The 23079-nt window shown below is 39.9% G+C and overlaps 1 protein-coding gene across 2 annotated transcripts in view; it reads left to right on the top strand.

The window, feature by feature from the left end:
* The first annotated feature begins 347 nt into the window (after window positions 1-347).
* Window positions 348-23079, top strand: part of zbtb46 (zinc finger and BTB domain containing 46) — a 55378-nt gene continuing 32646 nt past the window's right edge. Inside the window, exons 1-3 of one of the 2 annotated variants that reach the window (XM_087780781.1) lie at window positions 348-625; window positions 19686-19903; window positions 19976-20873. In XM_087780781.1, the coding sequence (XP_087636907.1) occupies window positions 19718-19903; window positions 19976-20873 (1084 nt within the window). In that variant the 5' untranslated portion in view covers window positions 348-625; window positions 19686-19717. The remainder of the gene's footprint in view (window positions 626-19685; window positions 19904-19975; window positions 20874-23079) is intronic. The other variant, XM_087780782.1, reaches the window with a different exon arrangement.

Genomic DNA, 23079 nt, shown 5'->3' with positions numbered 1-23079 from the left:
TTCTGCCTACAGGGAAGGCTGTACCAAAGAAATGTGTGCAGTCTGTAAGGATCCAGCCATGACACAGGTAAGAGAAAAACACTTTGTGTTAGAAATGAGATTAAAAGTAGTAGAGTTAAATGTTAATGACTTGGTTTGGCCACAAGGGGGAGTAAGCAAGCGAGAACTAGCAACAAGTCTAGATTATTATATCAATTATTAATAATGTATTTAGAAGAAAGAAAAAAAAAGATCCTATGATGAATGAGTTGTTTCCTGTTTTTTTTTGTTTTCCTTCGTGAAAGGGAGAAGATGGGGGGGCACGACGCGAGGGAGAGAGAGGGGAGAGAGCGACATAGACGTCGCACGGGGGAGGAGGCAGAGGAGGGGAGGAGGGGGAGGCTCCTGATACCAAGACACGGAAAAGCAGGGGAGGGAAAGAAGAGCGAGGAAAAAAAAAAAAGGGGGCTGGTGGTGGAATAGCGGGGAGTGGGAGACAACAGGGGGAATTACACTTTAAAGAAGGCGGACCGGGGAGAGGAAGAACCGCACCGGAGCTCTGGGCATCCCCTCCTCTGCTGCCCCCCCTTTAGACACCCGATCGGCAGACGCGACACCGTCCACCCGGGACCCCATGGGGTAACAGGTACGTCTGACTTCCCCGGGTTCGCGAGACCGAACCCGGGTTTTTTTTCCTTCCAGAGCCAACAGGTTCCTCTCAGAGTCTCGATGCATCCGCTGGACTGTCATCCGTGTTCAAGTCAATGAACTTGTGTTTTTTTAAAACAGTCGCTGAAGAGAAGTTGTTTGTATTTTTAAGGGCCCCGTGGTGCGTTTTTTTTGTGGCTCTACTTCTACCGTAAATACTGATAAAGACGCGTTGTGACTCATAATATTATACCTGCCAGCCGAGCTGAGCGTCGAAGCGCACGCTGAGAGCTGTCACTCACTTTTGACCATATTATGACTTTATTCAACCGGTATTTAATCTCTGGGTTTTTTACTTTTCTGCAAGTTTTTAACCAAAAAAAAAAATCGAGTTGTTGTTTTATTATCTCATTGAACTGCTGCAATAAAAAAAGGTTAATTGTGAAAACACTACGTACCAATATAATAAGTTTTTTCGACTTTTAAGTTACTTTTCAAGCACGTTTCGGGTTCTTAACCCACTCGCAGTTAAAGAGAGCTCAATCATTTTTGGGTTTCTTTATCATGTTATCAAACATTCTCACAAAAATGAACATTACCTATTGAAATAAGCACTCCTTCCATGTTACTGCGATGTTGGTATTGCCTTTATTAAATAAGGAGACTCAACAAAGTGAATGCAGTTATGTGGTGAGATCTAAATAAGCAAGCAAACCCTACCTTAAAATGTAAATTAACTGTTAACTGAAAACACAAAAGATTCAATTGAATTTGCCTGCGACAGTTAGAAGATTATCTTAATTCAATTGCATTAATTCAACGTTTAAGATGAAAGTAATCATGGCACTTTTCTTACATTTTCTGAGCTTCCAACTTGTCATTTGTGCCTTAAAGCGAATGGTTTTCTGTGAATGGAAATACTCTGTCGCTTTTGTTGCATCATGTGTAGCTCAGTACTTCTGTTTATTATCTTAACTATTAAAAATTGAGTCATTTGGTTTAGTTGAGGAAGTTTGAATCTACACATGTGTCACAACAGTTTATTTTCACTCTCAAGGTAATTGTCTCACAATCTGGACTCTCCTCCTGATCCACCTGATTAACCTCCTAAAAAAAAGGGGGATTTCTCCAGCTGGAGTATGAATGGGCGATGGGGCAGAGGGGGGGGGGGTTGGGTGGGGTTGTAATTTCTCTAATTGTCTGTGTGCTGTTTTCAATCTGATCCTGTTCAAATCTGTGGCGTCAAGTGATTTGTGTTTATTGGTGACGGGAGCTAAAAGCGTCTCTTTATCTGCGAGTGTGTCTCCTGTCTGCTGTCTGCTCGCTCACTCCACTCGTTTCTCACAGTCTCCGTTCACCACCGAGGGAGGCTTTATTCAGGTTCGCTTCAACTTGTCACCGGCCTTCGTCTCATTGGCGATATTTGAACATACTCGGTGAACTTCTCTGAGCACGCAGAGTTGACGTTGACTTGATTCATGACTAGAACTGGCGTCAGGATTGTACATATTCTTTGCATTTATGTTCGGTTTAACAAGTATATGAATTACTGTCAATATTGGTGTAGATTTCTTCCAAATACTAAGGTTAATGAGAGTAACCAGGAGTGAGCGCACCCGTGAGTTGTTTGGTTGAAATGTACGCAGAAATACATGCAATAAAAGGTCATAAAAATATAAAAGATGGCTGTTGTATAGAAGAACAAGTGAGGAATCTTTACAATACCTTACAGAGAATCTTTTTTATTCGATCCTGCTTGAGCTAACATAGTCGCTGTCAGTGTAGCAAACTGGCTGCCGCCCTAAAATAATCATGTTCGTGTCTGTGTGTGTTTGACGATGGCTAACTGGATCTGGGGGATTAAGAGACCATTGAGCGATTTTCCCAAATTGTCTTAAGGCCCCACTGGATTTGTCTGCTTGTTTTGCCCTGCCTGTTGTTATGCTAGGGTTCTATGCTTGATATGATAAGCCCCTTGCACAGCCTTTTATTCAATTATTCAATTATTATAGGATTGTGTGAGCCTGTGCACTTGTCAAAACTAAGTAAAACTCCCCAGAGTCAATAGAAAATGCTTGAAAAAATTGATTTATAAAAGAGCCGCACCTAAAAACCCTGACACTCCAAGGACTACAATCTTCAAACCCCTCCTATGTTTGGTGAGATTTCAACTCGACATAGCGGATGGTAGCATGCAGGAAATTCCTACTGTTAAGTGTTCCTCTTGTTATGGAAGATAGATACTTCAAAATAGTGGTGCGGTAACAAACGTGCAACACACAGACGGCGAGTGACTCAAGTTTACTCCAATAGAGGCACAACGAAAGTGATTTCCTTGAGTCCTAAAAGACAGCTTTATTGTAATGTCTCAAGGCTATAAAAACGTCCTCAAAAGTGACAAGAGGGTTATTTTGAGTCCCTAAAACCCTCTTGTCTTTCGTTAATGTTTTAGAAATTTATTGATAATAGTGTCGACTCAATAGAAGAGTTTTCAAAATAAATATTTTTTGACAAGAGCGGCTTAACAATGCAACACCGACTCATAAAGATGTGTAACTTAAAAGGTGGTTTTGTATACAAACAAGCCTTCTAACACGCATCTAGAACTCATTTATTGAACATCAATTTCATGAAAGGTATCGGTAAATTGATCCCGTTTAATAATAAAATAATAATTTATAACTCTGTCTTATAGACTCAAGATCTCAAGCAGACTGGTTAGTTGCTTATTTTTTTTAGTTGGATATTTTATGTTTAGCCTAATATTACCACCCTGAAACCTAGAAGTGAAGTAAAGGGAATTGTCATTTTTTTACCGAGTGTCTGTAACCCTTTTTGAGATGAAAGTTTCAGAAGAAGATTATCATCCAATTTCTCTAAATGTCCTTGTAAATAATAAACCATTGTTTTTATTGTAGCAAGTTTTTTACTTTTTACGAGATAAATGTTTTTCTTTACGTATCAAATGGAGTATATTTAGTTTGTTACAAGGTGGTAAAAAAATCATACTTGATGGTGATAGAGGTGGGATTTTAAATGTAAAGGCCTTAAAATGTCCTTGATGGTTTATATTTATGTACAAAACAAAGTATCAAGACCCTGTCCAGAATGTCCTCGTTGTCCTCTTCGTGGTGTCGCCTCCCAATAATGACCTTTTTTTCAGTAACTTTCCAAAGTTGTGCGTCGTGCTCGGTGAAGGTGGTGGAGGTTGTTTGGATGGATACGATCCACATGCTGCTTGTTGGTGGAAAAGGTCGGACACTGTGAGATAACGCCGCAGTGGGCTTGAATTCGGGCGGTTAGTTTAAGACTCGTGATTGTTGCCTCTTCATTGTGTGTTGGACTGCTGGTGAGTAGGTGGTGGTTGTAGGCTGGTGTGTGTGTGTGTGCGTGTGTGTGTGGAAGTGGTTTCTGCTTCATAAAACCCTGGAGATAGTGTGAATGTAAAACACATCATTTAACCAAGATGTCCATTAAAACATATTTGTGCTTTTATTAGGTAACATTAATCTGCGGCTCTTTATCGCCCATCACCACTCGGTCCCCTCTCACGTATTAAACACTTTAGACACACATGGATCTGTCATGTGGACTCAACTTGGCAGATATTTAACTCAAGCTGGACACCATCCCCCAGTTTCTTCCATCCACCAGAGCTTTTTAGCTTAACTGCTTCTATAGCTCATTGTGCGGCAGTCAGTACAGGTGTTCCTAATCCCCGTGGGGTTACAAGGTGGGGGGGTGTTTGTGTTTGTAACAGCTGTCCCCCCTGCCTCCCCCTCTCTTAAACGTCCACCTTCCCTTGTTGGCGAACAGGTGAGTTTAAGCCAAAAGAGATGCTCTCCATCACCACCCCCAAAGTTGAGATTTCACTTAATATTTCATCTCGGCGCATGAATGTGTCGGCACCAACGGCAGGAATTCAATGAAGTGCTCATACTTTCTTGGCTTTTGTTCTTTGTCCCTGAATTTTCTTTGCAGAGCAATTTGCCGTGTCGTCTCTCCCACACTTGTGACGTGCAGGTTTTTAAGTCTGGGGTTGAAGGTCTTTTTGTGGCGTATGAAAAGTTGAAATCAACACTTGATAGTAAATGAATCCAGGGATGTATTAGCTTTTGCCGTCACGCCGTTTGTTTCTGCCTCAATTACCACTAACCTTTTGGCTTCATTTCACAAGTTTCAGGTTGAAAAGCTTCACCTTAAGATCTCTGTGCATAATGGTCTTTTTTAAATAAACTTTGCTCTGTGAAATCTACAAATTAAATGATTTCTCGGTATATATTCCACAAAAGCTGCAAAGAACCTGAAGGTTTAAGCAGCTCTTTGTTTGAGTCGTGCCGTCGGAGAGCGCCGCACACGCACAACGAGGCTGTTAGTTGTTATTTTCCCAGTGAAATATGAAGTCTTTTATACACACGGCGTGAACATTTCATGAGAAATTGAGCGTCTTTGAGCAAATACATCTTTAGAAGCAGTCAACTAGCCTCAAGCTCAGCCCGGCAATAGATTTCCATATCAAAGCTCAGGTGAGAGAGGCAGGCAGAGAGAGGAAGGGAAAGAAGGAGACGGAGGGGTTGATGAAACAGACGCACCGTCAAGATGTACTTCTACACTTGTCTGGCCCTTGTTATCCTTGTCATTCTTTTTTTTTTTATTGTTACGTCCCTGTGTGCGTTAGTGATGTCTGTCTCAATCTAAACCGTCATATTGTGATTCTACACTAGTATTGAGTCGTGCTTTTCTTCATCTCACCAGATCTTCTGTGCTTAATATCGATCCGTAGAAACACAGTTTTAACCACGACTTTACAACTGAAGTCAAAACTCAACTTTCCTGACTCACTGAAATGTTTTAAATGTTGAAGTATTCCTCTCAAACATTTGAAGTTCTCCCCCGTCTGAAATCTTGGCAAAGGAGGGGTTTTGAGAGCGTAGTCCATTATGACGCAATAATGGCTTCACACCTCCTCCAGCTGTAATTACGCCTGCTTTGTTTATAAAACAAGTCCCTGTGGTGGAGACTTCTGAGATTGATGACGCGCGGTGACGAACTTCAATGTTTGACCAATCACAGCATAGTGGGTGTGGTTATGGTAAACAAGATTTAATCTCCATTTAAAAAACAAAGCATTTTCAGTGGGCAGGGCTTAAGCACATTTTCTAATGTAAATATTTAAATGAAAAAAGAGTTTTGTACAAACAGACACATACTGATGATAGAATAGAGTCCAATATATATTTAAAACACTCTTAAATCCATACATTAGTTGCCATTTAGCTTGATGAAAATTGGTTATTGCGTTTTCTCTTTCAAATATTTTTCTTTTTAGAAAAGGAGGGCCACAACCGGTAGCAATCCATGACGCATTTGAAAAAGGGCTATACAATTTATTTTATCTTGAGTATTAATGTCTGAAAGCTGTTTTACTTCAAATAGAAACCAGATTTTGTCCATGTAACATTAGCATGTGAATTGACACTTTGATTAATTTATTCCAGTCTGGTTAACCTTTAAAAATAAACCTGTAAACTATCAAAAATGAATGAAAAACAAACTCTATTTGGAAAACCAGCATAAAGCATTATGGTGACATATTCTGTTGACTAAACTAAGTTTTGTCATTCTATTTTATTTTTAATGTTTTTATCTGAAGTTCAGTTTGTGAAAATAGAGCTGACATTCTCCCTGTATTTGTTGCTTGTAATAGCCACTATTTATTTCCCCCCCAAGTGTAACTACACCTTAACACACAACCTCGGTGTGTCATGAATCCGTAAACATCATTTACAGAGAAGTTTGCCTTTCAAAGATCTGTTTTTTGGTGATTCCCCAGATCATGTCCGTGTTTGCGACGATGATTCTTCCTGCCTTTTGTGAAGCTTTTTTTTTTTGGTTGTAATCTGTCGGCGGACTAGAGAGCCAAAGTGCCGCTAACAATGCTTGTTTAACATTCTCAGCGTACGATTATTCCACTTCGCTGCCATTAACATGTACAGTAGCACCAGGCTTTTAATTGGCCTGATATGACTAATGCCAGATCAACTTGGATTTGCTAATTAGTTTTTTTGCTTTAAAAGTGCCATCAGGACATGAAATATTCATTGATGTGAGGTGGAGCGAGGACTGTGGGTGGTATTAGTGGGATATTAGTGGAATGGGCAGCCGGCTCGCTGTGCCGGGAGAAGAGATTGGACCTGCATTGTGGCCGCTTTTTTTTTTTTTTCTTTTTTTTTTCATACTTTGGGTGAGGTGTTAGTTTTTTTGTCACATTTTTTTAGACTCCCACGCTCGCACAGACGCACATCCCTCACACTCGTCCTCCATTCTCGGCGTCGCGAGGCCACCTCTTCTTCCTCCTGGCTCGTCCTCTCCATCATTATTCCGTTTTTTTCTCCTCTCTCTCTCTCTCTCTCCACAATGCAACCTCTCTCACCTCACCCCCGTCCTTACATTGCCCTCTACTCTGTCCCCAGCTGTACCTCCTTGGCCTCTCCTCCTCTGTGTGCTCTCCCCCCCTCTTCCTCTCCTCCTATCTCCTTTACTTGTCCCCTCCCACTCCTCCATCTCCTACCTCTCCTCCCCCGCCTCCTCTGTAAGTGGGCCAGGTGCCTCCTGTGGCCTCCCCTACTCCATTTCTCATTTTTACCCTTCCTCGACTCCCTTTCTCATTTCTACCCTTCTCCCAGTTCCCTTTTCTCATTTTTTATCCTTCCCCCCTGACCCTCGCTCATATTTAGACATCCGTTTAGTCGAGCGGCTGACAAAAAGTGGAGCTCTGGTCCACTTCAAGATGCTGTGAAACGATGAAGTTTTGATTTGAATCATGAAGGAAATCATAGCATTTTGATTGACAATACCAATGGACGCCTCCTCCATTCAAACCTATGGTCACACCTGTCCTCTTAATCTTCTATTGGGTGTCATCATCTTCTCCTTGGACCCCATAGCTTCAGTTCTTTTCATCCAACTTCTCTCCAAACAATCTTCAATTCTTCCACTTCACATTTTTCAAAATCGTAAAAGGGAATATGAACCATCCTTTTTTGGGGGGGGGGGGGGAGAAAGTGCATCTTTCCGTTGCCTTGGAATCCACGTGGCAGACCAGTGAGCTTTCACCTCGTCTCTTCATCTCCGTTTTTTCCCCTCCTCTCTCTTCCTCTTTTCTCTCATTGCTCATTCTGTCTGCCTTTGTCTGTGGCTGGCCATTTCCCTCGCCCTGGTCTTTTTTAATCTCCTTTTTCTCGCCCCAGCATCCTCCGCTGCCTCACTTCTGCTGTCCCTCCCGATTGTTTCTGCGCCGCGGCGTGTCACCTGACACCACCTCCGAAAAAATGGGATTTTTTTTATTTTTTTTTATAACTTCCTCAGAATGAAATTAAATATTGGGTTCTGGTCAAAACAAAGAGTAGTTTTTACACCTTTTTCCTTCCTCATTTGTTCGTTCAGTTCAGCTCTCTAAACATTTCTCTTACGCAAAAAAAAAAAAAAAATCAAAGGGTTGATTGGGAAATCACATTATGTTAATGAAACTGGACCACACTCGACATCATGTTCTTTTTTTATTCAAGCATCGTTTTCACTCATCCGTGCTCGGATTCACTGTTTCAGGCGATACCTATAGACTTATAATATAAAACCCTTCTTTCACTTCAACATTCATCACCTGAGATTTGCTTCCTTTACAGTTGGACCACAAAGGCAAACACTTGTTAAAATAGACGGTGTCATGTGTGTAAATATGTTGTTTATGTTTACCCTCTCAAAATACCAAAAAAAATACTAATTTGTCACAAAACACATACAGTATGTGTACAGTGAGCAACGGTTGGAACGTGAACGAAGGAAGCACTAAAATTTAAAAACTGGTTTAACAGAAAAGGGTTGAATCGATTTGACTTTTAGACTAAACCTCCCAGAAGAAAACCAAATGGACGTGAATGTATTTGTGTTTTTTTTAAGTAAAAGCATCGATAGAAACACCTCAAACTGACATATTGGAATATATTGAAGCACACACACTCGGCCATGAGATCAGTTCTTTACATCACACTCCCGCAGAAATCCTGAGACGTTAGACGACAATGTTATTGCAAAGACTTTTTATAATGGTGGTTAAACCTAAACACTTTTTTTTGTATGAAAACCTCAATGGAATCTCAGATATGACGAGGTGTTTGCACAGAAAATCAACTCTCAAAATTTTCCAGTCGATTACCTTTACTGAACAAAGCATTCTTCATCGCCGGAGAAGAAGTATTGACCAGTCCAGGCTAAACCCCCCTAAAGTCTGATGAATGGATGTATTTTTTTTTAGTTTAGGTTGATGCTGATCATGAAGTGGACGTTCATCAAAAGACTCTCCATTTATTCCAGCGTCTTTGTTTTTCGCCTCAACTCCTTCCCCCCTCGTTTTTTGCCTCTTTCGTCTTCAGTGTCCCTTCCACTTTCTTTTGTTTCTTCCGACTCCAAACTATCTATATTTAGATGCTACTCTCCTCCCTGGTTGATGTCTCTCCCTTTATCTCATCTTTTTTTTTTTCTCCTGCTTTTGAAGGAAAGATTTGAGAGGAGGCATAAGGGATTTATCAGTATCGTTTTGATCAGCTTGATGAGTGACAAGTCAGCCTCAGGCAGTTTGTTCCGAATATTTTTTTTACAAACAGTAAATGTAAATGTCTGCAAATAGAAGTGTATTTTAAGTACATGGTTAATATAGTAAAGTTGGTCCAGTTTGTTTCTGCTCAGAGGTATTTGTGGATTGGATTTAGAGGGAGTGAACTCTCCATGTTTGCCGAGGGGGAAGGAGGGTGTGTCTGCTGTTTTTATTACTCCCTTCTTTACAAGAAAAGTCGAAAAAGGTGTCAACTTTTTTTTGAAAAAAGGAGGACATAGTGTGTGAAGTATTAACTCCATGACAACAACAGAGCAGATCAGTACCGATTTGGCTGTTGAGCTCGTTGAAAATATCAACTTAAAAACACGTTTTACTAATAAGTGGCACAAGCCAAACTATTTTTTCAGAGAAAACTTTTATTCTACAAAACGACACACAAACACTTATGTTGCCGGTGTCTTTTTAATCTCATCTAGAAAATGTATTTTCATTTAAATGTATGATTTCGGCAGATACGAAAAATGTATGCACATTTTCTTATACGTCAATCATAAAGTCAGTTGTTGTTTTGAACACATTCTGCTGTGTTTCTGCAACCTCTCGTTTCCACCTGCAGGTCTGAAAATTGCTTTGTTCTTTCGCATAAATCTATAAAAAATAATAAGTGTTTTATGTTGTAAGCGAAATAAAACTATTCATTTATTCATTCACGTTAAAAATACATCATTGGATCTTAACTAATACAATAATTTGACACTTCTAATTAAAATAAGTCTCAAATTCCTACTGTATTTGTCTTTGCTATGCTTTATGTTCTTGGTCTTTTTTCTTTAAACAGGATTCATGTGTGTAGATGCGTGCGATCCAGGGGGGGTTTATAAACTCACTCCTTTGCTCCGCTTAGCTGTGATAGTTTGTGTCCATGTTGAGCCTGAGAGTTTAAGATAATCTGGATGTACATGTCTCAGCCAGTCTCTTTCGCTGCACTAGACTCAAGCCTCTCTTTCATTGCTGAGGTGGATTGTAAAGAAGTCAGCGGCTCGAATCTTCTTCCGGATCTCACTCTTAAAAACCTGATATAATCCCAGAAACGTTTCTATAAATCTCCTCCCTCCTCGTGTATACTTCAGGCAAATTACCCCCAAAGGTATTTATTGTGTCGCGGTCCAAATAAACATCCCTAATGCACTCAGATGTCAATGGGACTAGTGATTTAAAACTGTCCTTCTTTTAGTAATCCACAATCAAACCAATAAAGTCAGCTCTAATCTTACCCACTCAATCTCATTTGCATTAAAAGCAGCTCGGTGACTTACCAGGATAACATGTTTGTTTCACTCTTCTCCTACATGCAATTGGACGGATGTTAACAGCTTTGCTTTGGATTGCACATGTACTTGCAATGACTTTAGAGGTCAGATCTACAGCGTAATCCTACCCCGGGAACTATTGTGGAAACTATTGTTTTTTTTTCTGCTGAGAGCTTAATTCAGAACATTTGTTTTTTTGAGTTCTGTTTATTCACGTTAGGTGAGGCTTTAATTGGGCAAAAATAAAAGTAAAACGTATAATTTATTTAAGTTTTGCATCTAAATAAGGGGTCTAAAAGGTACATTCTTGTTTATACTTAAAGGTCTCGGCCTTTTTTTCTCCGTGTGATACAAATTTCAATTTATATTTTGCTGTTTAATAAAAAATTACGGTGAAATTGGCCCTTTTTTTTGCTGAATTATACCAAAAAATCTAACATTTTAACAATATAATCAAAGCTAAATAAAAAATGTTATGTTACCATCTTTAGTCCTTAACTTTGCGGCTCTAAACCAGAGATGGAATCCCTCGCTCGCAGGTATTTATGAAAACATGGAGGGCCGAAGAACATCATCTCAATGACAGTCAACGGCCCACAGGCAGCAGTTCTGGGATCCCTGATATAAATAATCTTTGATAAAAGGGAAGTACTTGCTTGGAACTGAATCAATAATTTTCTTTTGAACTTAACTGACCATTTACCAAGTAGGCGCTTACGTCTATGGCTTTGTAATGGAAATAATTAAATATTTATTGTAGTTAGTCTGTGCTCTGACTCAAAACATTATGAAAAACTCCTTGATTTCCAATGTAGATGGATTGAGGGAGAAAAAGTGTGACGCATATTCATACCTTCAGATGCAAATGTAAAAATCTTTGATCCATGTTTTGGATTCCAACTGCGATATCAACAATAACTTTATTCATTCACAGGGACGATGTCCTCACTCTGATGTCAATGTGAATCTGTTCTTTAAGCGACAGCTTGATTAATTGAGAAAAATAATCAATGTATAAAACAAATGTACACAAATGTTGTTATGCAGCTCCCGTCGAAAAAAAACAACTTTTTTTTAAAAGTTCAAGCAGGTTTCGATTTAATGAGTCGAATCCTTTTCTGTGGATGAGCCACGGTTTGACATTTGAATGACAGTTCTTCACTCAGTCTTGTTTCCACCTCACTTTGTAAATAGAGCCGGTAACACTGTGTTTCCCTTGTTTGACTTTCTCCACACTCGCTTCTCTTCTTTCCATCCTTCTTTTCACCCTAGCTCTCATGTTTATAAAGTCAACACTTTGGAGCTCAGAAAATGAAGTATGGAATCATAACAAAATCAACATAAGGATCATAAAAGATACCTTCAAAACACTTGCAAAGGATTCACTTCTTATTAGCAAACCAAGTTGCCATCCTGTTCCATGTTATTCCTAAATGTGACAAGGTTATTCTAACATGTCATGTTCTTCTTCTTGGGTGTGTGTTTGTGTCATCAACCGTGAGACACCTTTTTAAAAGGTTTAGGCGCCAAATGTGTCCTGGTTGTAGCCTAAAACTGTTCTCTTGTGAGTCTGTTATGTACAAGTTTGAAATCCTGAATTATAAACTGAAGATTTTCGACTTCAAATCTCCGCGAATTCATGTCGGAGGTCCCTGGTGAGTCGCAGCTGCTGAAGCTAATGGGAGTTCCTTGTAAATGAACCAGTCAGTGTGTGAGGTTAAGAAGTCGGGGGCTCAGTGGAGATGTAAGATTTGCACTAGTCTGGACCGTCGCTTAGAAAAAGGAGTACAAGGCTGGAGAAGCAGAACAGGCTTTGCGTCATGAAGAGCTGCTTGTTTGTCAAGGTTGCAAACTGTTTCATCCTTGTATGACCACAGTTATATACTCGTCGCCTGGCTTGATTTCGATTTTACGGCTGAGTATTTCGACTAAAGAGTGTTTTGAGTGAGTGATTTTGGACAAGATGCAATTTAAATATCTGGCATATTCAGAAATACTGCCAGTTTCTTTTTGTTTTATTCAAAGACTTGACATGATACATAAATATATTGTTTTTTGTTTTTTTGTTTTACAAAGAAGGAGAACACAAACACACACAGATCTAAATAATTATAAAATAAATAAAAAACAAAGTCAAAATGTATGTGATAAGGTGGGTAGAGAGAGAGAGATCTGATATAGTTAAATGATGATTAAGAAAATAAAATAGAATAAAAAAGATGCATATATTATTCTGAGAGCGAGTTTTTGACTTTTTAGTGGGAAAAAAAGCAAAAATATTAAGCAAACTGTGAAATAAATTATAACTTTTTACTTATACATATGAACAACAACAAAATTGAACTTCTACAATGCTATTTTATTTCATTTTTTAATAAAAGGGCAATTTCTAGCTCGTGTGGTAGTTCTTGTAAATGTTAAAAAACAAATTCTACAACAAGTTTGTCACTGAAAAAATGTGAACAAAACACTCTCAAACCTGCATTTTAACTTAAACAACTTAATATCACTTCATGCTCCCTCTCAGTGAACTTGTCACAGTTTTTGTGCATTTGGTGCAACTAGAGGACTTTGGATGGTTTTTTCTTCCTTTAGATCAAAGTTACGCTTCTTTGAAAAATCTCTTGGAAACACGATGGAATTTGATCAATTTGAAAGCAGGAAATGAATAGATCTAATTGACTCTGATATGGACAAAAGTAAAAAGAGGTTAAAAGGTATCACTGCCACTTTGCAGGTCAACGGAGGATAAAGCAGCCATCTGCGTTCAGGACTTCTTAGAGTTACACCTTTTTATGTCCACTCAGGGATCATCTGGATTTACATAAGATCACATGAGGATTAACACCTCTGTGTGGCCGCCGATGACAGCAGAAAAAGGGAGACGCCAAGAAGGAGTGATTGTTTTGAAGGCGTGCTGTGTGCCAGGGTTTGACAAAAGACTGCTGGCGACGGACGCGTTCAGGGATCGTGGACCGAGGGTCCAGGTTCTCGTTGCTAGGTGGCGGTGGGGCGAGGGTAGTTGAGCGACTCTTAAGTCTCCCTAAACCTCCTGGATCCTCTTTGGTCCCTCTCCACATGACATGGCTATCCTTCTTAGAGTCAATCTCGTCCTCCACCTTCTTCCTCTGGTGGCCGGCCAACAAAAACCGGCGGGATTAACCCCCGGGATAATGGCCTTGATGCCCAGTTGAATGGGAGCAAAGCTGTCCTGTCTCTCATCAAGTACTCGAATCTTTACATCTACATCATCAATTAAATAAATAAATACATGTAGATTAAGTACTTTCAGGGGGTTTTCTTAATAAAAAATGATTTATATACATTTAAAAAGAAGAATGTGTTTATATTGAATCATTATATTTTATTAACTATTTAACTTGGCATCTTTATTCACCGTTTGTTTAAGGTTTTTAGCATAAATAGAAATCTATTTTCACACTTACATGGCTTATTCATAATTGTGTATTTCTGGCCTCAATTAAATGTCATTTTTGTTAACGTTTGTTAAACCTCGAAAGTGATTTGTAACATTAGGACTGTAATCCTAGCCTTACACCTGAAGAACATTTCCAAATGTTTAAAGAAAAACCACTTATTTATCCAACAGCTCGCCTTCACTGACAGCATTCTGAGTTATAGTGCATCTTTTTGTACAGCTGAATTTAATTTTATTTCTACTTATGCATGCTGCACTTTCTCCTGCGCCCAAGTAAACACATTCCGTATTCATGTACCTTTTAATTCATCACTGATATTAGCATATCGTGTCAAAGAAACTTTCTTAATATAATTTTCCTTAAGGCTAACATTTATTTTATTTGGTTTTGAGGACTTTACATTATACATAATTCATTTAACGTGGACATGCCAACCTGTTTTTACAGATGCCTGTTTTTTTTAGTTTGCTGTTAAGAAATAATCTGCATAAAATAGTTTTTGCAACAATGTTACAGATAGTTGACTTTTGTGTGGATGGCTTCAAATGTATATATATATATATATATATATAAATAAAACTCCCTTTTTAAACAAAGCTATGACAGACAGATTCATTAAATGTATCTGTCAATGATTTTCCATCATGCAAGTCACAAATAAACAACTACACAACTTCATGTGGCTAGTATTACACAAAAACAGTAAATATCTTAAAGGGAAAATGGAATTTTCTTTCTCTTGATTCAAATAAAATTCCTCCTTTTCTTGGCATTTAATATTTCCCTTTAAGATATTTACTTTTTTTGCCTCCTAAGTAAGACTGATAGATGGAAGGATTTATAAGAATTGATTTAAGAGTTTAGTTGTATAATTGTTTGTGCTTTATATACACTCAACTTAACAGCTTTTTACTTAATCATTTGAATAGTATAATATATTTATTTGTATTGTTGTTATGATTGAACACAGCGTTGTATCTTCAATATCTATATAATTAAACCAAAAATATAATCTTATAAATGCCAGATAAATATTACATTACCTTTTAATAATTCTATATTTTTCTTTAAACTTGTTATTTTTTTTTAACAGTTTTTAGTTATTGGTCCGTCATGATCCGACACTTCATCGAAGGTACATCATGTGCTGGCCTTACGCTTTATAACAAAGGCAGACTAAAGAACAGCCAAGATATATTGTTAAGCGACATAAAACACGCCTTTAATGTAGTTTCAATGGTGTTCAGTCGAGAGAGCAGGTAAAGTAAGCATGTTGCTTGACTTTTTAATTTTTTAGAAAAGACTTGTGGGTTCTGTTGACAATATCTAATAGTTTAATTTGCTAAAAAACTTTATCGAGTCTAAATAAACTGCATTTTGATGTAGTTAAGAATCTAATTCAGAAGCTATTTATCTGTAGCTATGATCGGAAACAGGGATCAAAATAACTTTTTCTGTTTTCAACGACATGAAGCTATTACTGACATATCTCAATATAAAATATCTCTGAGATTGATAGGTAGATAATATCTAAATAGAGGCGTACAAAATGTTGGAAAATTGTATCTGCATGCAGTCTCTGTTCAAGTATCTCTGATCCGCAGAGACCCTTTTTTTTCCGTCCTGCGCGGTCTAGTAGGCATGGAAGTGGCTCGGAGGGACAGACTGTATTAAGAGAAACACAAGGAGGAAGAAGCCCTGTCCTCTCACTCCATCACACGTCTCATCACTTTACTCGTCTGGCCGAAGCCTTAAGTGACTTTGTCGTGATGCGACCGGGACAAACCGGCTGTGACGCTTACGACGACTGTGCTAAGCGTGTGAATGTGAGGGCTTTCAGGTTTGGCACGTCTGCTTCATGTGTTTAGTGGTCGGAGGCGACGGCGGCATTTCTGTGTGTGTGCGTGTGCGTGTGTGTGTGTGTGTGTGTTTGAGTCGAAGACAGGAAGGGGCACAGGGCCAAGTTAAGGACAGTCACTTTGGATTTCCCTGGCGTAAGGGTGACGGTGACTGGGAGCTTTATTGAAACTATCGTTACTGATCACACATAAGCATGTTGTGGCTGCAGGGCTCCCATTTCTCCTTTCACTCCGTGGCTTATTTTGCCAGGATAAAAAAAGATGTATATCTTAGGGGATGAGGAGGTAATAAAAGACATGTCGTATGATTTCTTAAAAGGTTGTCTGCGGATGTTATCGGTGGGGTTCCGATTGACACCTCTGACTGGAGGGAGATGTGAAATTAAGTCAATTAAGCAAGTTAAGAGATCAGAAGTCAATGTTTCATTAGAGTTCCTCCTGGCGCTTTATCTGTTGCAGCAATGAATCTGATTTACTCTTTATCTTCCCATCCCTTTTCTAACCATAGCCTTTCACAAAATCCTCATTTTAAAACGCAAAGCAACGTCACTCACTTGTTCTTGTTTGGATTTGAATTTTGGAAATATGACTGGATTCATTTTACATTACGCTTTATAACAAAGTATTTCAAAACAGTTGAAAATGATACATGTGCAACAACTCTGTGAAATTAGGGCAAAAGCCCACATCACGCATACTGAGAACACTGTGTCCGAGTTACTGGAATAACCTTTTTTTTTTAGCCTCAAGCATTCTGATATTTTCTAGAAATACTTCAAATGCATCAATTATTTTGTCGTGAAGTGCAAAAAACATATCAATTTTTTAATATACCTAATAAAAAAAGTATACAAGGCCATTTTTCACCTGCCATTACAAGAAAATCAATGACTTATTATTGTGTTGATAAATACACAAATTAATTATTTTGAAGTCTTTACCAGCCATGAAAAAGTTTGAAAATATCTGAGTTTGACATGACTCGCTAATAGCTGAATGTAAAAAGGGGAAAAAAATCTATCTTTATAGTTGTAAAGAGAGTTTATAACATGCACGTGCATTTGTGCCTTCTTGTTTAGACTATTGTAACAGTTTATTTTCGCGTGTAAACTAGAAGGAGCTGTCTCTGTTGCAGTTAATACAACAATTCAGAGCCGCTGTAGTAGAAGAACTCACATTTCCCCGATCCTTAACCTCTTCACTGGCTGCCAGTTTCTTTCAGGATCAGTGATCTGATCCAGCCTTACACCCCAGCTCAGGCTCTTAGGTCTGTGGATCAGAATCTACTGATGGTTCCTGAACACGCTTCAGGACCAGAGGAGACCAGACTGTTGCTCCTAAGCTTTGGAACGATAACAGAGTGTTGTTTTGTTGTTTGAGCTCTTTCTGACCCTGGTCTGCTAAAAGGCGCTTTACAAATAGATTGTCTTTCGGTGTGTTTGAGTGCTTGTTTGTCTATATGTCTCCCTATGGCCCCATTTATGGAACATCATTTCCTAAACATCTTATAAAATGTACTTGAAAAATGATAAATGGTTAGTAACATTGTCCATAACTGCAGATACTAGCAAGAAAACATACGAGAATAATGAGCTCATTTTGCTTTTAGAAGAAACGATACATCTCAATTTCCTTCTTCTGTAAGATACTCGGAGATCAGTTACTCCGTCGGGATTGAAGCTAAAAATAATTTACATGGCAACAGGAAACGTCAATTCATTAAGGTTTTTTTTTTTACTTTACTTTTATCAACTGCCATGTTAAATTGATGAACAATTTCTTAGAACATTTGCTTAGTTTTATTGGTTTCCAGTTTCATATCTCAGAGGTTTATGATTTACAAGTTGAGTTTTTAATCATGAAAGTTTCTTTTCATTTAGATAAATCAATTCAACCAAACTTTATGAACACATGTGTTGAACTTTGGTGAACATGTATATTTTGACAAACCAATGACAAGAAACCTAGAGAGATCTTTGTGGGGAGTTATCGATTCAAACTGGCGTTCTTGCATTATTTCCGATGTCCATTGATTTGTCCAGCTGACGGTGGTGTTATCAAGTGACCCTGTTCCACACATGATATTGAAATATTTCTCTTTGAATATGTGACTTTGTATGTGTTTTATGTTGCTCCACTGCCGATCGTTGGGCAGCGCCTTTACAATTGAATGCAGCAGTGGCCCTGAGAGGAGAGGAAAAGAAGAGCTGTTGAGTCTTTACAGCAGCTGAGTTTGTCTCAAAAGGTGAGAGAAGAAGACTCTCAATGCCTCCATCAGGGCATTGAAGAAAGGAACAAGTATCTCAAGGTTAGATGGGCAATAGATTTTTCGAAGAAATGTGCGATCTGGGGGATGAAAACATTTTTGTTGAAACTTGCCTTGGGAGATGGGATTGGACTTTTTTTTTTTTCACAAGTTTCACATTTATGACAGCCTTTGAATCAAAGGTGTCAGACCCAGAAGATATTTTCCATGGTTTCGGCAGTTGCGTCTGTCATGTGTTTGAAAACTACAGAAACAACATCTTAAAAGTTAAGAAAAAAAAGCTTTTTTTTAATGGCTTTATGAAGTTTGTTCTGTCCAACTATTTGAGGAGAAAGGTCATAAAGGAGGAAGTAAATTAGTTAGCAGAGCATTGATCCAAGGACGCGTCGTCTTTATTCGTATACCAGAGGTTTTCAGCAGTTGTCACCATCACTCGCCCTTCCTGTCCAGTGCAGTTCATAGGTGGTGCTTTTGTCCAAGTTTGAGGCGCTGGATTTATCTGATCTTACAAGCCATCAGGTTGAGCAGAGCTTTGCTAAACATGACCTGAAGTGTGCCGGCCCCCCGAGCAAACGTTTCTGTCACCTTGGCCGATCCAAGCTGTCATCTCTTCCAATGGCCCATGAGAGCTGACAGCTGTGGCGGTCCCAAAACAAATCACCGCTGTGTCTGGTAACACTCTGCGTCCCCCCGATTTACCGAGACAAGAGCGGTTATGGTGGCGGCTAAAGCTACCGTCAAGATATTGCTTCTGTGATTTGAATGTACTAATTGGGAATTTCCCCCCCCCCCCCATCATATTCATTGATAGAGACTCACAGTGTAGCAATTTGCATTTTTCCTTTGTTGCATTCAGCTTTACAATCTATGTGGCCTTCATTGATAAAGGACTGCTATTCATTAATTGCACAACAAAAGAAGGAACAGTAACTATTCTCAAGGAAAAATTCCATCATGGTCAAAACCAAGAGAATAACAAAATGGCTCCCGCGACCTCAGTTCAAAGTGAATAGTAGAATCTAAAGCAATTAGACGGATTGTCATCAAAATATTTTTGGGTTTAAGATAAAGGGTCAGAGGGTCAGATATCTAAAGTGGATTGCAATCTCATTTCAACTTCTGATGAAGTCTTCAAAGCAACAATGTAGGTCAAGGTTGTGTTTACTTTCAATTCAAAGTGCTTTGTAACCCTTTTTTCCTTTTCAAAACTGTAAGAATCGACTTATAAATGACACTTTTAATGAGCCCTAGCTGCTACTCCCTCACACACACACACTTGCACCTGTCAGACTTGGTTTGAAACCGATTCTTCTGACTTTCGTCGAGCTGCTTTTAGACATCAAACTCCTGCCGAATTCAATTGATGTCACATTTAAATGTCAGAACTATGGAAGTGTCCTCACCTTAGCTCGTTTTCAGTTAAATCCACTTGTTTTTCATTAAAAAATATGTGTCAGGATAAAACAGTCATCAACAGAATGGTCCAAGAATTGGTGACAATGAACCCTTGTTTTTGTCAAACTCTGCACAGTATTTTTTTTAAATCTCTCTCTTTTTTTCCCCCTGCAGAATTTTGGAGAGGCTTTTGTTCAGGTATACAGATGAACAACAGGAAGGAGGACATGGAGATCTCCTCTCACTACCGTCAGCTCCTGAGAGAGCTCAACGAGCAGAGGCAGCACGGCATCCTCTGTGACGCTTGCGTCATCGTGGACGGAAAGATCTTCAAGGCCCATAAGAACGTCCTCCTGGGTTCTTCTCGTTACTTCAAAACGCTCTACTGCCAGGTAGGAGACCTCGTGGCGGTAAAGCATATCTGCAACTCGAGCAAACAATTGATTTTGTTTCCGTTGTAATAGGTTAAAAAAGGCGGCGAGCCGCATCACCTGACAACTGTTACTCACCTGGATATCGTCACCGCAACAGGCTTCAAAGCCATCCTGGACTTCATGTACTCCGCGCACCTCGCGCTCACCAGTAAGAACGTGATCGAGGTGATGTCCGCCGCCAGCTACCTTCAGATGACCGACATCGTCCAGGCGTGTCACAGCTTCATCAAGGCGGCGCTCGACATCAGCATCCGATCCGAGATGGCCGACGAGCTGGCCGAATTCGAAATGGGAGCCGTCAGCGCCACCGGTTTGGGCGGCGTTTCAGGAGGAGTCGGTATAACTGGAGCGGGGGCCGTCGCCGGGATGGGTCTAAGCGGGGGTATCGTTGGCATGGCGTCCGAAGCACTGGCCTCCATCATGTCGGGTCGAAGCACCTCTCCGTGGTTGGCGCGTCGCACCAGCCCAGCTAATTCTTCCGGGGACTCGGCCATCGCTAGCTGCCACGAAGGAGGCAGCACGTATGGGAAGGAAGACCAAGAACCCCCGAAGAGTCACGAGAGCCAAGAGGAGGCCTGCCATGACTCCCAGCCTGCTTGGCCACACGACTACAGACCGGTCACTGTCAAGGAAGAGCAGGTGTCCCCGGCCTCCTCCTCTCACCCGAGGGACACTCCTAGAGGGGCTGCCCAGAGTCAGGGTGAGCCAGGAGCTGGCGGAGGAAACTCTGGAGGCGATGGTCCACTGCAACCCTTGTCAGGGTCAGGGCGGAGGAAGAACAGAAAGAACAAAGACACCGTCAGACACATTACCCAGCAAGCTGAGAAGAACTGGGACAGAGAGCGCGACCGAGACAGCAGACCTGGATCCCCACTGCCTTCCATGCTAGCTGTGGCAGGATGGAACTACAATGGACAAGATATTCCAGGTTAGTCTGACACACTTTACCCTCCAACTAATGCCTCAGGTCTCATATGGGAGACTATTTCCTAACTTGGATCTACTATAATTAGTCAAATATGTGCGACATACAAGCTATCTACGACAGAACACATATTTTAAGTGTGTTCAAAGTAAGACACGATGTTCTTTGTTTGGACGACTGTATGTGTGAGCGATGTCGTCTAAACATGAGCTATTGAAGGTTAAGTTCTTTCAACAGTTTTGCTTGTACAATTGCATATTGAAAAGAGCCAGGGTGAGCGGGTCTTTGTGGCAGATAACTATTGAGTAACTAAACAACACTATTAAGGAAAATAAATGAGAAACACTACAAAACTCAGTGTTAAAAGCTGTCATATCTAAATCACGTTGTACAATTTAAGTTATTTAATTTACACATAATACTCAAGTCAACATATTTTTGGACTATAAAGCTTACCTCTACACCTTTAATTTTCTAATAAGAATTGATATATATCTTGTGTATTAATTCTGATTGTACGTACTGGCCTTAAATTGATTTTATGTGGTACACATCTGTCAAAGTGTTGGTATACTACAAAGCTGCGTTGTGGTATAATCCACTCTCTGGTTTAACTCCATTCATATTGAAAGGAATGTCATCTGAGGATTCTTGAAGATCACCTTCACGGTCCAGCTGGTGGACTCTTTCGGTATTACAGGTTCACATTCTCCACGGTAAAAACGTAACACAATGTTACTCCAACAGTTATCTGGGTGAAATGTCTTGGTAAAAGTGTGGTTGCCTCTTAACTTGTTGGATAAACAGATTACCGTTAGGTGTTAAGATAACCAACCTACATTGACTAACGCTAATCTTATCTCACTTCTACTTTCCCATCAACATAATTAAACCCGTTTATGTGTTTAAACTATTGTAGGCGTGTCAACTGGACAGTTTACTTGTAGGAAACAACCTCATTTCCTTTATGAGGGTTTAGATTAGGCTAAATGTCCAAGGTGTTAGAGCTAAGGTGATTATCACGCATCACGGAGTTGTAAGGTGACACTTCCCCACATACTGACGGACACACAATCCCCGCCTTGTTGCTGTTTTCGTCCTCCAAGTAATGCTCGAGTCACGACTCCTGTTTTAAGTATCGTTTCAATGATGACTTTGCATTCTGACAAATTTACACCAACAGTTTTTATATGTCTGGTTATGTGTGCGTCGGGACATGGGTGTCGATAGTTAAATCATTAAAAGTAAGAGAAGCTAATCCTGGGCGCATTAAGGGAGTTGGCTGTGAAATGGGCACACACGTTGCACGGAGGAAAAAAACAGGATAATTGAATTGACCTGGGTCACTGCACGGATTACCAGTGCGTCCTCGCCATCCAAGCCCCCCCTCCTCCCTCCTCCTGGGGGTTTATGGAAGGACCTTTAAAAAAAGGGAGTAAAATAAGGGGAAAGTTATGAAGCTACAGTGGGGAAAACAGACGGCAAAGAGCACTGACGTGTAGAGGAAAAAGTGGCAGCATCCGCACCCGTCGAGCGTCAGCAGTCCCAGATTCTCTCATGAGTTCTGTCTGGAAACGTATAAAGTGACACCTGAAGTTTGTGTCGTCGAGAAAATAAGCAATTTTAAGCAATATCAAGTTACAAGTGGGCTTCACGGAGGTGCGGCATGACAACCATTGTGTGTCCTTGCCTGCCTGGTGTGTGTTTAGCGGAGGCAGATGGGGATTACCAAACTGGTTTAGTGAGGTCAAGAACTCCGGTGTGGTGCGTGGATGCCGTGGAGTCGTCGGTCACGGGACCGTCTTGATGTAAAATCCATCGATCGAAGAATAAAAATAAATGGGGTTTAAGTGGACAACGTCCTGTAAGCTCCAAACAAATCCTAAGTCTTTGTAAATCAAGGCTTTTGACACCTGAACTCCAAATCTGATGTGAGGAGCATATGGAACAACCAGGGAATTAAAAGTTAAGTACAGTTCTATTTAAAGCCACTTGGTAAGTTGCTGGGTAGCAGCAGAAGACAGTTTTATTCGGCTTGTCAACAATTGTGTAATTGCAAATGATGCTTATAAATTAAGGGAATTGTTTTGTAAGAAGCTTATCTTGGTACTTTTTCAAGAAATCTATATTTATAAAGCACACTTGGAATCGGCTTGGTTACCTGCTTATGGTTGCTACAAGATCTGATCGATTTTGGCCCCAAAATGAC

The sequence above is a fragment of the Callionymus lyra genome, chromosome 19 (genome assembly GCF_982586985.1).
Source record: "Callionymus lyra chromosome 19, fCalLyr1.hap1.1, whole genome shotgun sequence".
Lineage (NCBI taxonomy): Eukaryota > Metazoa > Chordata > Actinopteri > Syngnathiformes > Callionymidae > Callionymus > Callionymus lyra.
Note: the sequence above shows the minus strand (reverse complement) of the source record. Positions and strands in the feature narration are given on the sequence as shown.